The sequence below is a fragment of the Topomyia yanbarensis genome, chromosome 3 (assembly GCF_030247195.1).
Source record: "Topomyia yanbarensis strain Yona2022 chromosome 3, ASM3024719v1, whole genome shotgun sequence".
NCBI classification, from domain to species: Eukaryota; Metazoa; Arthropoda; class Insecta; order Diptera; family Culicidae; genus Topomyia; species Topomyia yanbarensis.
The window spans coordinates 168168442-168182812 of record NC_080672.1 but is presented as its reverse complement, the minus strand read 5'-3'; the positions used below and the strand labels follow the sequence as shown (position 1 = coordinate 168182812).

Here is a 14371-nt window from a genome sequence, read left to right as displayed (position 1 = left end):
TTGTAAGTGGCGATCACGCTTACCACCCAACAATCGGCGCCGTCTAAAAAGAGATCAGCTAGCGAATTACGACTGTGCTGAGTTCTGACGTTGAATTCTGACGAAGTATACTGAAGTGGATCTTCACTGCCAATAAAGCCTTGATTGCCAAAAAAGCGTATAATTCACCCCATTGCCAATAAAGTGCGACGAGCAAAACAAATTTCGGCTTGTCTGAGGCTCATGCTAGAAGTTTGTGGAATAGACCTTTCTCGTCAAAATTTTTTATATGATAGGATGCTTCCTTTTTCATTCCTAATTCGTTACTGCCTATTGCCGCGATGATTTGGTACCTCTAACTATTGAAAAAATAGTGCAAGCTGCCCATTTAACCCCATATTCTGAATACCTATCTTGCCTTGCTTCCCCGTATTTTTACACCATTTGGATGAATTTCCTGTGGGGAATACTAAAAGGATGCCAGATCTGCATATATATTAGTAAATCTGCAGATTTTGCATTTTCACTGCAGATCTTTTGCAGATTACAAATATTTAGCAGAACAAAGCCGATGCCAGCCAATTTATACATCTGCTTTCAACATTTTTGATCATTTAAAATATATACATACTACATTTCTATGTCAAATTTATTGAAGATTTTTGTAGCAATCTGCAGACTTTTATATTTTTACTGCAGGCTATTGTTTAAATGGACCTGGCATCACTGATGCTGAAATGATTCATTCATATACCTGTCAAAAACATAGAGCATTGTATGAAAATGTATAACCTCACTTTTCTGACAGTTCAGTGTGCTTGTTTACCTAAGACTTGTATACATGGACTTTTAAAATTTACATTACTTGAATACTTTCGATGCTCTTTGTTCATACATTGACCAATCGGCGCTGGATGTAATACCCGGTGACATATGCTGAATCGCAAGATCAAGTATTGGGCTATTAAACGATTGCTTTCTGGATGATGGATAAGGATTTGTACACATTTGTTTGTTTGCTCGTGGGTTAAGTCCTAACAAGATGATCCGATTTATTACTCATTTTAGGTGGTGAAGTTTATACCTGAACTGTATAGGTAACGAATTCGGTCGATGATAAGTTGTTGAAATGATTTTGTTCGTTCAATGCCCATATCGAAGAACGTTTCCATTGGTCAGAATGCCTGCCAGCGTATGATAGCTGCAAACATGAGGACAACAAGGTTATCGCTTTCGAATGGAATTATTTATTAATCGTGTTCAAGTTCCATTACAGCAAAAGTTTCGTCGATGATCACATTGTCGTTGATTTAGCCGGCAAATGCAAAACAGTGCTCGGTACTGACGATAAGGAGTTAGAAGGATTTGATAGGAGTGATAAGAATGCAGAGCATTATACATTCTGGAAGAATATCAGGGAGGAGAAATTATATGTAAATTTATACACGCAGAAAAATGAATTGTAGATATAACAATATTCTGGTTTAAACTCAACAATAATTATTATTATCTCAGGGCTAATAATATTCAATACTTGATTCAATCCGTAATATTGTTATTTCTACAATAAATTCTGGTTTTGACGTTTCTAGATTTCAATCACATCATCGGTTGAATCAACAATATTATTGTTGAAACGATAGCCAATATTATTGATCTAATATTGTGAACACGATTGGTCCAACAATGTGATTCAGTTGAAAATACAACGAATATAGAAGAAAATATGTACTGTTGATGTTTGTTAATAAAATAAAATTCAATAATTTTATTGCTTTATTTTTAAATTTACTGTAAATTTAAAAACTTTGTAGGATCATTTGCCAGTTATTAATTTTCTGCATTTTGAGGTTGTTCTGAAAGTGTCAAAGGTTATGTTACTGCCAATGTTATTAATCATTTTAATATTGACACTTACCTCAGTGTTGCGTTTGGTTTAACTGGGCTGCGAAATTTGTTGAAATCGATATTCCAAAATTTGTACTTTTTGTTTTTATTAATAAATTGTAATTTTCATTAAGAAATGAAAAATACCACCGTAAACACGCACAAACATTTTCAATACACACTGATTTACTACTAGTCAAAACCAAAATTAAATAAAATTTGGTTGGAATGAACATAATATTGTTAGTTCAATAATAAAATATTGTATATTGAACAATCAAAGAGTTTCGAATCAAAAATAGACTGTCGATTGATATCAAAAATTTATTTTGTTGGTTTAATCATGTGAAATTTCGCTGCGTGTATTATATCCCGAGTTGCCATCATTTTGGCACCGCAATAAAGCTATCTTTCATCTGCTGTCTTGTTCAAATTGGTAGGAAATAACTAGGCATGCTTCGGAGATCTGTCTAAACACTCTCTACTTAGCGCAGGATACGCGAAACCGCTGCTAGCTTTCGAAAGAAAATTCCTAGCTGCTCTCTCAATTGAGGACTACAATTTCGGTCGGATAAATTATGCTATGAAAATTGTATTTTCTGAAATTTCATCTGACGAGATCAATTCATTGTGAGGAATTTCGCTGCGTTTCAATATTGCTTGCCTCTGTAGGTGATGATGTGTGTGGATTCACTTCGGCAGCCCGCTCTTATGTTTTGGCTAATTTTGCTATCTTATTCTGCTGAATAAATCATCTGCCCAAAAGCCTCTAGGTTATACTATGGTCACTTTAAAAACGCCCTGCTATTTAATCTTGTAGCTCTCGGCAAGTCAGTCCTGGCACTCTTCTCGACTATTCCTGGCACTATACCGCTGATGTCGCACTTATTACGGTATTCAAACTTGGCGAGAGCGGCAGTAGTTTCGTCGGAATTGTCCACTCGACACGCAGTAAGTGCAAGGACTCTACTACTTATGCCTGAGCCCCTCGTTGAAACCTTCGTCCTGCCGGAGTGTTAGCTTCGCCCGATACCGGAGCGTATTGCTGAACCGAAGCAGTCTGCTACTGGCGCTGCTTCCTTCGAATCGGAATCGCTGAATATTCCTGTTAGCCGAATGTCCAACGTGGCCGAAGGCAAACCGATTGCAGTAACACCACCAACCGTAGCTGACATTTTAGTCTTTAATCCAAGTCCCTGCCATAATTTAAAAAAAAATTAATGCTGTTTTATTTAGTTTAATTGTGCATATTGTTTCAGACACTCCCTTAATTCATTGAGTACGTATTTCACTGCCTTTATAATCCTTTTGGAATCAGTTACAATAATCCTTTATAATCATTTTATAATAAGTGTATTGCTAGTTAGGACTTTTATATCAGCCGGGCCCTTTTATAATTTGTTATAAAATCATTATCAAAATTCTTCATAATCCATTGTTGCGTTATGTTTATGTACATGGCCAGATAGATAGTTTTTAACTGGGACGGGGTGTGTGGATACGAAAAACCTAATGTCAATTGCAGCCAGGGGGAGCTGTCAAATGCAGCCAAAGGGAACCGTCAAATGCTGTCAGAGGGAACTGTCAAATGTAGCCAGTCCATTTAAAATATGTGAGTAAGAAAGAGTGGCTATGCAAGACAAGAGATAAAATGAACAGAAAAAAAGAAACAGAAAACATCTATCCACAGGTTCTGTCCCAGGATTTTAATAGAGAACATGAAAATTCGATTTATTTGCATTTGGCAGTAGGCCTTTTTCAAATGTTTGGCTAGAAATTCCTTCTTCAATGAATCATGTACAAGAAAAGTAAAAATGTTAAATTTAACGGAACAATGTATGATGCCGACATCAAATAAAAAATTACAGCTGAGCGAGCTTGTTTGGAAAGTGTTAATATTTGGCAGCGAACCAAACCAAGTTTCTCATACTGTGATCGAATCAACAAAACTTCCAAGACCATGTAAACAATCTCTCTGAACTGTCAAAAAAGTGAGGTTAAACATTATCATGCAATGTTCTCCACCGAGAGGTTCACTTTAGTTTGTTTACATAACCAATGAACTTTGTACCGCGACTCACCACTTCATTTGCCGCGTTGCCAGGAACTCAAGCAAAAATATTCAAAACAGTGTTGCCCAAACACACATTTTGAGTCCCACCATTCTTGCAAAGGTGAAAAAAATACTCAACATTCTTGCATTTTTCAAATTTAAAAAAATCATTAAAAAATCACGATAGCTCCAAATAGTCTCATTTCAACGGCAATATTCTTAAAAATGTGTAGTCTTTTGAATAAAAATAAGAAAAAAGGGGGTTAGGTCGGACGAGAAAGGTCTATTGTAATGGCATTCACGATTTTCACTTTTCGCCACCTGGCGCTGCGAGCAGATATTTCTAGAGAAAATTTTCAATAGGACGTAAGTGACTATGAGAGATTCTCTTTGGGGTCTTTCTCTTCTGTTCATTACTCGGCCATTTTAACATTTTCTACTCTACTCTTTGCGTAATATTGTAGTAAAAACCGTCGGCTTTCGATATGTACTGGAAAATTAGTGCAAAGTGTTGTAATGACGTCGTAATAAACGAAAGAGAAAGTAAACAAAGAGAGGCTCTCAATGTTACTTACGTCCTATTGAAATTTTTCTCTAGATTTCAACTCTCCGGTAGCCGAAATCACGCGCAGGTTTTGGGCTCGCGTTCGATTGGAATGACACTGACAGATAAATTGTAAACAAATGTTAGGGATGGCGAGTCCCAGCGTCTTTATTACTGTAGTAAAAGTAAAGTAACTGGTTCTGCTTTTGCTCTCTATATCGTACTGGCACGTTGTTGCTCATTCATTACGGAAAAGTTGAAAAAGCGTTATCAATATAATGCTTAGGTGTCCGTTTGCTGTGACATGAATATTGAGTTTGATAAGATAGATGTTTTGCTCACATGTCGATAACCATTGATAACTGAGTTAGTAGAAATTACCTACCATCAGCAGGTAACAATGAAAGGTGTGTGTAGTGATTCATGTTTTTTCAGCAGTTTTGCATTGTTCACTGGACTGACTGCTTTTTCAGAAACTCTTCCCAATTTCATCGAGCATCCACTGGTTCACTTCCGGCAGCGCTTTGACTGGGACTGCGGGTTGTCCTGTATTTTCATGCTACTGGGACGTAGCGAAAGACGCCAGTTTCTGAACGATTTCAAGGACATCTGCCGGTCTGGTGGTTTTGGAGAGAGGTTCCTATAATTCTGCTTTACACGAACACTATAAAATACCAAGGTTGCCTATATTTTAGCACTTGGACTATTGACCTGTGCTACTTACTCAAGGATTTCGGCATTAAGCACAAATATCTCACCACAACTTTCGGTGCAAATCCCTCCCATCTTGGGAAGGAGTATTATAAATGCTTCAATGAAGTTAATGCCTTAAAAAGCATACCTCGTTCAAATTGAATAATTTTTCCTTTATTTGTCGTCCAGGATGAAATACGAGTCAACGAAAAATTCCGAAATGCAAATTTTCGTGGAATTTCTATAGAAACTATATCCGTGCCGTATGATTACCTAATACAGCATTTAGGGTGTCATGGAAATATTATATTACTTACCAGCGCCTCTCTATTGTACTGCGATCTTTGTAAAGTAAATAAACTGTCAATGGAACTCAGGTAAACAAATCAAACAGGATCGAATCATAGCAACTAACACTAAATTATTGCAGGTCGTGTTTAGGACTAAAATCGGCTTATATGGGCCACTACATTATACTTTGTGGCTACGACCAACGAATTCAAAAATTCATGTACAGAAATCCTGCCTTTAAAGATAGTAAGATTCAGCGCAACTGCCGTAATTGCAGAACAGTTTTTTAGTTGCATAATTTCGATATGCTGAAGATTTTTAAATGTGAAAAATCCAATGATTCTTGTAAAACTGATCTACAATTCACGGAGTTGAAAGATATTCTTTATTTATCAACTACCCACTTGCAGAAGTATGCTTCATGTCTTTCGATGCTATGGATCGAGCGCGTAAAGCTAATGGAACTGACGAGGACATAATTCTTATCTACGACAAACTTTTGTGATATATCACTGAAAAACCAGGAGTGAATACATTCGAATAAGAATTTCGGCTGTTCTAATCATTAGTGTAAACTATAGCATTCGTTACAACGAGTTTATTTGCTATTATGCCATCGTTACCTTAATAGTCCTAATACCTAAGTTCTATTGATTTGCTTTGTACATTGTATTCTGATTAAAACGAACAACCTAAAATGTGTCACATTATAATATACATGTCTTCTAATGCATTGTACCGAACGAACACATTTTTACGAATGTAATCATATTTCACATAATTTGAACGTTCTTAGACTTTTTTGCGTTTTGTTTTTTTTTGCGTCGTAAAGAGATATCAACGAGAGTTTCGATGGTAGCCTAAATGCGCCTATCGAACACTGATAGACATTTACTATGCGGTTATTTAACGCACACACCCATACACTTATATAAATGTTGTTATCATTTCCCAGCTATGTAGAGACTAAACATAGCCTTGAAGAAATGTTTGGTTTGTATTTTTATGTTGTTATACAGTTTATACAGTAGGTGGATAGTCGATTTATTAAAGGTGTACGGATTGAAAACGGTCCTGTGGCCAGCTGTTTATCTATGATCGTTTGAGACGTTGGGTTTTCATAATTTTAACAGCCTAGTAATATCTATACACTTACCCGACCCTTAACGATAGTATCACGTGTAACTATAAAATATGGTGGTTCTGCTATAATAGTTTCAACCGGATTACTTACAATCAAATGTTTGCTCCTCGACCTTTTCCGAATCGCTGCTCATATCCTTTATTAGGTGTTCAACACAGTTCTTCGGTATGAGTGTGCCAACAATTTTGACACCTTCTGTCGTCTTTAGTCGGATCACTTGCATACGGTTTTGATTTCCAACGCGAGAAGCCAAGCTGTTTTCCACCCGTGACCACACCGATAATACCGAACCAGACAGCACATAGTATGTTCTTCTTCGTAGTCCGACCTGAAGCAAAGAAGCCAATGATTTTCAGCATATCAACCACATAATGCATTACCACGGATTGCTTTATCGCACGAATTCGATTTGCATTCTCAAAAACACGATACCGAAATCAAATTGAAGTATTCGTTTGAAAATCAATCCACCATAATGCAAAAAATAGAGGTAACAGTCTAGATTGTAACAAAGTTTACCTCACAGTCCTGCCCCAACGTCACATATCGGCATACTCCTTTCCAGTAGCTGTGGGAACACGTATTCACCGAAGCGTCGTACTGCTGGCCCCAGTGAGCTTCAGCTTCGTCAATGAGAACTTTCTTATACTTCTTTTCCAACTCGTCCAGTGACTCATGCTTGAATTGCAGACCCGTGTTGGGTCGATAAATTTGGAACATCATATCCTTCTTGCTCTTTAAGCTTGACTTTTTCTTTGTGCTAGCAGTGTTTTCTATTTCGACGGCCAAAATTGCCGCGAGCTTGCCGTTCCTGGCCTGCTTGGACAGATAGAATCCTTCCGTTTCGCTACCCAAATCAGCCCATCTGAAAGAAAGTAAAGCATGCGGTTACTGATGCAACATACAACAGTGTTAGTCACACTCCCGACACCAGTTGCAACTTTCTTCATTCAGATATACTGCCGTTCTACGCATACTTGTCTCATGTATATAGGGGCTGTCATAAAATGATTATATAATATTTACCCGAATCCCATTAGCCCGAATCATTTACTCGAACAACGTTCGCCCGAATGCACTAATTGTGGTGGTGTACCTATTTTAACTTTTTTCAACATTAGACAGAGGCAATTATTTTATTTTATGTATGCCATTGAAAGCGGCGACACTTTGCAAGCAAAGCTATAACACGGTGCTACAGTGATTTTGTACTTTTCAAGAGACCTAGTATAGGCTGTAGATCTCATTAAATGCAACACAAATCAATGTATGAAAAATGTTGTATACCCTCAAAATCTTGATGTATAGCAAAAAAACGATTTTTCGAAACATTCGGCACTAAAATTTTTTTGCGGATCATTTTTCAACCGTTTTAATTTTTTTTAAGTGTTTTGGAAAGAAGAATAAATCCCCTTAAAAGTTCATGCGAGCAATTTTCTAATTTAGAAAAAATTAATAACTCTGTCATTTTTCAACCGATTTTGATCATAAATAGGTCGTTCTCCTTAAATTTTTATTAAAACAAAGACGCTTTCTAATAAAAATGTTGAGCAATTTTCATATTTTTAATGAAATAAAATAATGGTAATTTTCATATTATTGTCCCAAAACCGCATAGTACTTTTAATAAAAGAACATAGCATAGCATATCGTTGGAAAGGTAATTTTTTCTGCTTTCCAGAACACTCAAAAATGGTTGTATTTGACCAGACTTACAACCTTTACTATATCACTTTAAAAGTACATTCAATCATTTTTACTTTGTAGTACCGTGTGATTAACTAGTTTACCCGGTTTTGCGGATATTGAGTTTACGGTGAATTCATTTTCGCCGTCTATTATATTCTCACAAGACACCGGTATAACATTAAAATAAAATGGAATATGTTATAATATGTTGGACGTTCCAAATAACTTAAATAAAACATCCGGATTTCTTAACATACTCGGTATAGGATATATGGCATCTAAATAGAGCTGATTAAATTTGAGTGACATATGCTTTGAGTCAGTACGAGAAATTACATTCTACTGAATGAACCGCGCAAACTAGGTCGATTTTCCCGGAAAACAAGAAATAGTACTTACTTATCGATAGCCTCTTGCCAAATCATTCCACGCTCCACTTGTACAGTGTGCAACTCGGTCGGGGCTACCCCGGTCGAATGCTTCCTAATAAATTTAGTAATTTTAACACGAGTGACGTTTTCGCCTGCTGCTCCCAAATCTGAAAAAATACGAATATTAAGTGTACGGTTTCCTAGCAAAATTCACGAAAGAACTATTTTATTTGGAAATAAAAAGATATTCAATGATCACGAGTTAGTCTTTCGAGACACACATTTTATGGTCACCGCAACATATTTATTTCGTGAACATGTTGATTTTTCTCGGTGAAAATGATCCTTTTGTTTTGTTTTGCTGCAAGCAGGTTTCTCGCATTTTGCATCCTAATGTCAGAACTAGAGAGAGAGATGCGCCGAAGATATGCTCGGTCGAATATCTGCCGAATATGAATTGAACCGAATATGCGATACGCCGAATAATAAAAACCAATATTCGTCCGAATAGGTTGAGTAATAGCCTAATATTCACGAAATAATTAAAAGAAACAAAAGTAAGTTCATATGATTTTATTTTAATCGACGCATAAAATAGTTTTTCGTACGAACCATAAAAGTTTTTTTTGTAGGAGACGAGCCACTGCGACCAGTATTTAGATCTATTATGGTATTCCTTGATTTAAGTGTATTATCTACTATGGCATATCACTATTGATGAGTGATTGTCGTTATTGAAATACACACTCTTCCCAGTTCGGCAAACCACTTCGTATGAATTTTATTACCTGTTTGAGATTTGCAATCCAAATATCAAAAGGCTCCAATGTTCCTTTACCGAATACTGCGTTGTATCAATGCACTACATTCGCAGAGCAGAAGCTCTGATGTTTCACTGTCAGATCCGCAGACACATGTGTCGTTTATAAGCTTACCAATTGTCTGAAGCTGATATTTGATCGGACAGTGTCCGGTAAGTAGTCCCGTCGTGATGCATAGCTCTTTTTTGTTTAGTCTAAGCAACTTCAGGCTTTTTTTTTCTCGTTGGGTGAACCAAATTTTACCTCGTTTGTTGTAGTCAAGGTGTGGTAGGTACTCCAATTGTACTTTATAGTTGTGATCTCTCACTTTTTCAGTCCCATTTTGAGGGTATTCGATAAGACTCCACAGAATGGTGCTGGGTCAATAAAATTAGTGAAAGACCCTCATCGGTTTTTTTCATTCCCTGTAACTCCACAATGTCCTGGAACCCAGTATGAATCAACATGCTGGATCAAAAAATCGATGCAAAATTTATTGCATATATTTGTAGTGCATACTCTCAATAGCATTTACTTAAATTTTCAACGCGACTGAGAACCAAAAACATGAATTGATATAACGCTATCTCTGCAATACACGCGTGCATTTTATTTCGATATCGATTGTTTCGAAAAGTGACCTGACAGTGAGCAACATGGGGGGAAGGGGAGGAGTTGCTTCTCTAATCTTCCGGTCATCACATCGCATGCTTTGGTATACTTAGTATGTATAACAAACATGAAGATGTGACACAAGGTGCCAAGAGCGCACTAAAATCCTGTCAATCCTATTTCTCATTGGATTGTCTGCTCTAAATATATCACCAGGGGATCATTCATAAATGATGTTGGATATTGACAATAGGGAAGAGCGTCACGTAACGAGATAAAAAAAACTAAAAATGAATTTTAGACGTATCAGCGGATCAGGGATAAAAAAAACGTACAACATTGTTTATGAATGGCCCCCAAACAAAGAATATTCCATAACGAATATCACGTAACATCGGTGACAGAGCATTGGGATCAAGGCCAAGTCCCCCCTGGGTCGTGCGAAACTGAGAAGCAACATCAATTTAGGCACAGATAGCACACTTCCATTTATTTTCATTATGTTTTGTTTTGTCTTTTCATTTGTTTCTCCTGCTACGATGTGTGCGGGAGAGCGGGACGGCCAAGGAAACGGAAAGCCAGTGGCCCAAACAGATCAGGAACAGGAGGGAGGACTGCGAGCAGGGAAATCGACAACAGAGGAGAAATCGTTTATTTATTTATTATAGCTACGATACTAATCACAATTGTTTTGCTTTTCTTGTTTCGTTTCAGCAAACCAATATCTATACGGACTAGCACATACGAACAGTTAGGCTTTGTAGGTTCTCATCTTGAGAAATGACAATGACACTGTACGAGGTGGAGCTGGGCCTGTGGCCTTCGACTGGCATGGTCCATTCTCATTGATTCGGAAGTCTTCTTGGCTGGTTGGTAGATATGTGCTCCTACTTGCAAGTTGATCAATTCGCTTGGGTGGGGGACATGTGGATCCTACTAGTTGTCGACACTTTTGATCGTGAGTATGAGGCTAGTTCAGGAAAGGAGTGCAGGACTGGCACCTAAGAGATAGTTAATTATTCAGGACTTGTTCTTATGATTACTAAACTCGACCAATCACACCGGCTCTCAGAAATGATAAGCAACCCTTTCGGGTCGGTGTGGTCTATTCGAGTCGAACCAGGCGGACATTCGGTTCGAGCAAACTTTATGGTTAATAGTGGAGAAATATTTCTTATGCCTTTATTGGCAGAGATTCTTTTGCGAAATCCTAAAATACCTTCACTGATATAGCTACTCAGCATAATAATAATAGAAAAATTAAGGGTTTGCCTGGTCCATAATGTAATGAATATGTATATTGACTAGAACAGGGATAATCGAGTTATGTTATAAGATAGAGAAGAAACAGCACAGTTGAAGGAAAAGTATTCGCGAGTAAGGACTAATACTGCTAGTATGTTTACCGTTTCAATTAATAGTCGATTGATCTGCTTCGGACCTAGCAGACAAAAAAGAGATTAGGAAGAGACAGAAGCGGATTCAATGCGAAATTTGCCAATATGACGTTGGCCCCAAGGCGATGGTAGGATGATTTTCCATAGGATGACAGACTAGATGACACGACGTTACACGCTCTGAACTTGCGCCAAATAGTTTGTATTCGATTGATCCGCTTCTGACCTAGGGGACCCATGAGGAGATCAGGAAGAAAATAGAAGCGGAATCAATGCGAAGTTTTAATTGCATCACTGACGACTTAGCACGCGTTGTTAGGAGCAGGATACATTGGGCCAGACAAAATAGAGAACTTGACGTTACGTTAAGCTGCAGTCCCATCTGCCCGATAAAAAAAAAAACTAATCACAATTATTTTGCTTTTCTTGTCTCGTTTCAGCAAACCAAAATCTCTTTACTATCTCTTCATTTTCTGTCTCCAACTATCCTCTATGTAATGTATCTGAAACTTGTGGGACTGGTCAACAGCCGGCGCCTGCTTGTGGAAGAAACTGGTGTGCTATACGGACTAGCACATACGAACAGTTAGGCTTTGTAGGTCCTCATCTTGACAGAGTCTAGATGGGCGGATGAACGTCTGCCAGGGTGTGGGCTGAGAAATGACAATGACAATGATATCGATTGTTTCGAAAAGTGACCTGACAGTGAGCAACATATTTCGAATACCGTTGAACCAATCAATCTGAAACTTTCCAGTATTATCTTTCATTTGAACCATTCTTGCTAATCCTAACACCAAAGAATAAATTAAAAAACTCAAAATACGTTAGGAAAAATCATCATCATTACTGGAACATTTTTTTCTCGCAAATCTCTTCTATAACCTTCCGCCACACGCGCTAATGCACGCCGCTCTGAAAATCTAGCGAGATCATCTTAGGGAACCAGCAGGTCTTGCGGAAACGAAGCTGCGTAATGTTTTAAAACGGAATGCGACAGAAGACCAGTGTAAACCAGCAAAGGCTATGCGGTTTGCTTCGTTACAATTTCGTCACAGTATGCAACAGCGCATCACAATATATGCTCAGAGAAAAATCGTAGAACGTGCCCAGTGCACGGCTCAGAATTTTACGAATGAGTCTGATTCGTTGGAAGCCATCATTAATCCTCACCAATTGATGCGTACTGTGTCTGGAGAAAGATTTCTGTTGGCAGATGTCACCTTACACAGCGAAAGGCCGTTTGGAACACATGATGGTTTGCAAAGACTGTCGATCTCCAAATATTGGGTGACGGACAGGACCTTTGATAGCGTTCCTGGTCTCTTCCGTCAAAATGTTTTCCATCTAAGGCTTATCTGCCTCGTCTCACTAACATATTTTCCCATTTTTTTACATCTTGATGCCATCAAAAAGTGAGAATTTGTACCTAACTGTTTTATCTAGGCTCATTGAAGAAGCTGAAATAATCAATATTGATTTGGCACCAACTGTGATACTGATTGATTTCGAGAAGGCTATCATTAACGCCTGCAAATCCGAGTTTCTGGACGCAAATCACTCTGCTTACTTTTCCATTTGAGTAAAAACTCGTGGAAATATGTGCAACAACACGATCTAATAAGATCGTTTAATAACAATTCAGCACAATTTAAAAAGAAACGCACGCTCTTGCTTTTCTACCAGCGGAAAAAATAAGAACCGCATTCCAGTAACTGCAAACGACAACTCTTGAACCGCTGCTGCTCGGATTTATGGAGTATGTTGAAAACACATACGTTTTGGGTCGAGCACGGCGAGTTTCGCATGGTGAGCCGCTTTATGCTCCAGAAATCTGGTCGATTTTCGAGAATATACTGAAAACGTTCCCTCGAACAATTAACCAAATCGAGGTTTGGCACAGTAGATGGACCGGTATAGTAGAACGACACGTTGGACTATTCAAAATAATTGAAGAAATGCGAATCAAGGACAACTACACGAAAGGGCAGGTATTGGCGTATCAGTCGTGTACTTCAAGCAAGAAGCGGAACACTGCATGTTAGGAAAACAACGCCACTATTTTAAAAATAGCGCATCAACCAAAAGACAAGAGTTCGTTTTCGCTTTCTCATCAGCAAATCAGAGCTATATTTGCTTCCCGGGACATCACGCGGGACATGTGGCTTTAGGCGTTCACATATGTCGTGTGAACTGTTTGGAATTTTTTGTGTCTAACTAGTGGTAATTTGGGTACTAGTTTTAGATGCATCGTCTAACTAGACACCCAGTTGGTGCTAGTTACTGACAATATGAATTCGAAACACAAAAAAGCAAAACTTAATTTAAGTTAGGTCTTGTACCCTTAAGGCCCAACGTATCATAACATACAATTCTTATAACTACTAACAAAAACAAGTACGCTATTTGGCATTTCAATCCAATAATGCGGCAATCGCTTGCAAATAATCTTCGGTAGTGTAACTCTGCATACTATGCGCTGCAATGAATTCCCAAAAGTGAAAATTGGACTAAACCGGTTTAGTCCAATTTTCACTTTTGGGAATTCATTGCAGCGCATAGTATGCAGAGTTACACTACCGAAGATTATTTGCAAGCGATTGCCGCATTATTGGATTGAAATGCCAAATAGCGTACTTGTTTTTGTTAGTAGTTATAAGAATTGTATGTTATGATACGTTGTTAATTTTTTGTACTTTTTTGTTATTTGTATAATCGTTCAATATAAATAATCTCAACAAGATTTTGTAATTACTCTTTGTTGGGTACATATTTCACTGCGACTTCACTAAATAACTATTATGCCAAATGGGCTTTATGCCAGATGACTTTTATGCCAAACGGCCATTATGTCAAATAGCCATTATGCCAAATCACTTCATTGACGTCATTGATTATAAAAGTATTCTGC

At 37.8% G+C, this 14371-nt stretch overlaps 2 protein-coding genes across 4 annotated transcripts in view; one reads left to right on the top strand and one right to left on the bottom strand.

Annotated features, from left to right (window-relative positions):
• Positions 1 to 4584: 4584 nt before the first annotated feature.
• Positions 4585 to 6162, top strand: LOC131693168 (protein GUCD1). Its single transcript, XM_058980780.1, has 6 exons — positions 4585 to 4870; positions 4937 to 5099; positions 5159 to 5282; positions 5346 to 5533; positions 5587 to 5693; positions 5858 to 6162. The coding sequence occupies exons 1-6, from the start codon at positions 4864 to 4866 to the stop codon at positions 5950 to 5952; spliced, it is 684 nt and encodes a 227-aa protein (XP_058836763.1). The 5' UTR covers positions 4585 to 4863; the 3' UTR covers positions 5953 to 6162.
• LOC131693166 (protein strawberry notch) overlaps positions 6031 to 14371 on the bottom strand; it is a 60350-nt gene continuing 52009 nt past the window's right edge. For all 3 annotated transcript variants that reach the window (XM_058980776.1, XM_058980777.1, XM_058980778.1), the window contains 3 exons: positions 8680 to 8818; positions 7111 to 7456; positions 6031 to 6919 (listed from right to left, as the gene is read on the bottom strand). In XM_058980776.1, coding sequence (XP_058836759.1) covers positions 6674 to 6919; positions 7111 to 7456; positions 8680 to 8818 — 731 coding nt within the window. In that variant the 3' untranslated portion in view covers positions 6031 to 6673. The remainder of the gene's footprint in view (positions 6920 to 7110; positions 7457 to 8679; positions 8819 to 14371) is intronic.

Bases quoted from the DNA above. Each gene is read 5' to 3' on its own strand.
- LOC131693168 (XM_058980780.1), top strand. The intron at 5,283-5,345 runs GTTAATGCCTTA...TTTGTCGTCCAG, and splicing joins ATTATAAATGCTTCAATGAA to GATGAAATACGAGTCAACGA. The intron at 5,694-5,857 runs GTAAGATTCAGC...ACCCACTTGCAG, and splicing joins AAATCCTGCCTTTAAAGATA to AAGTATGCTTCATGTCTTTC.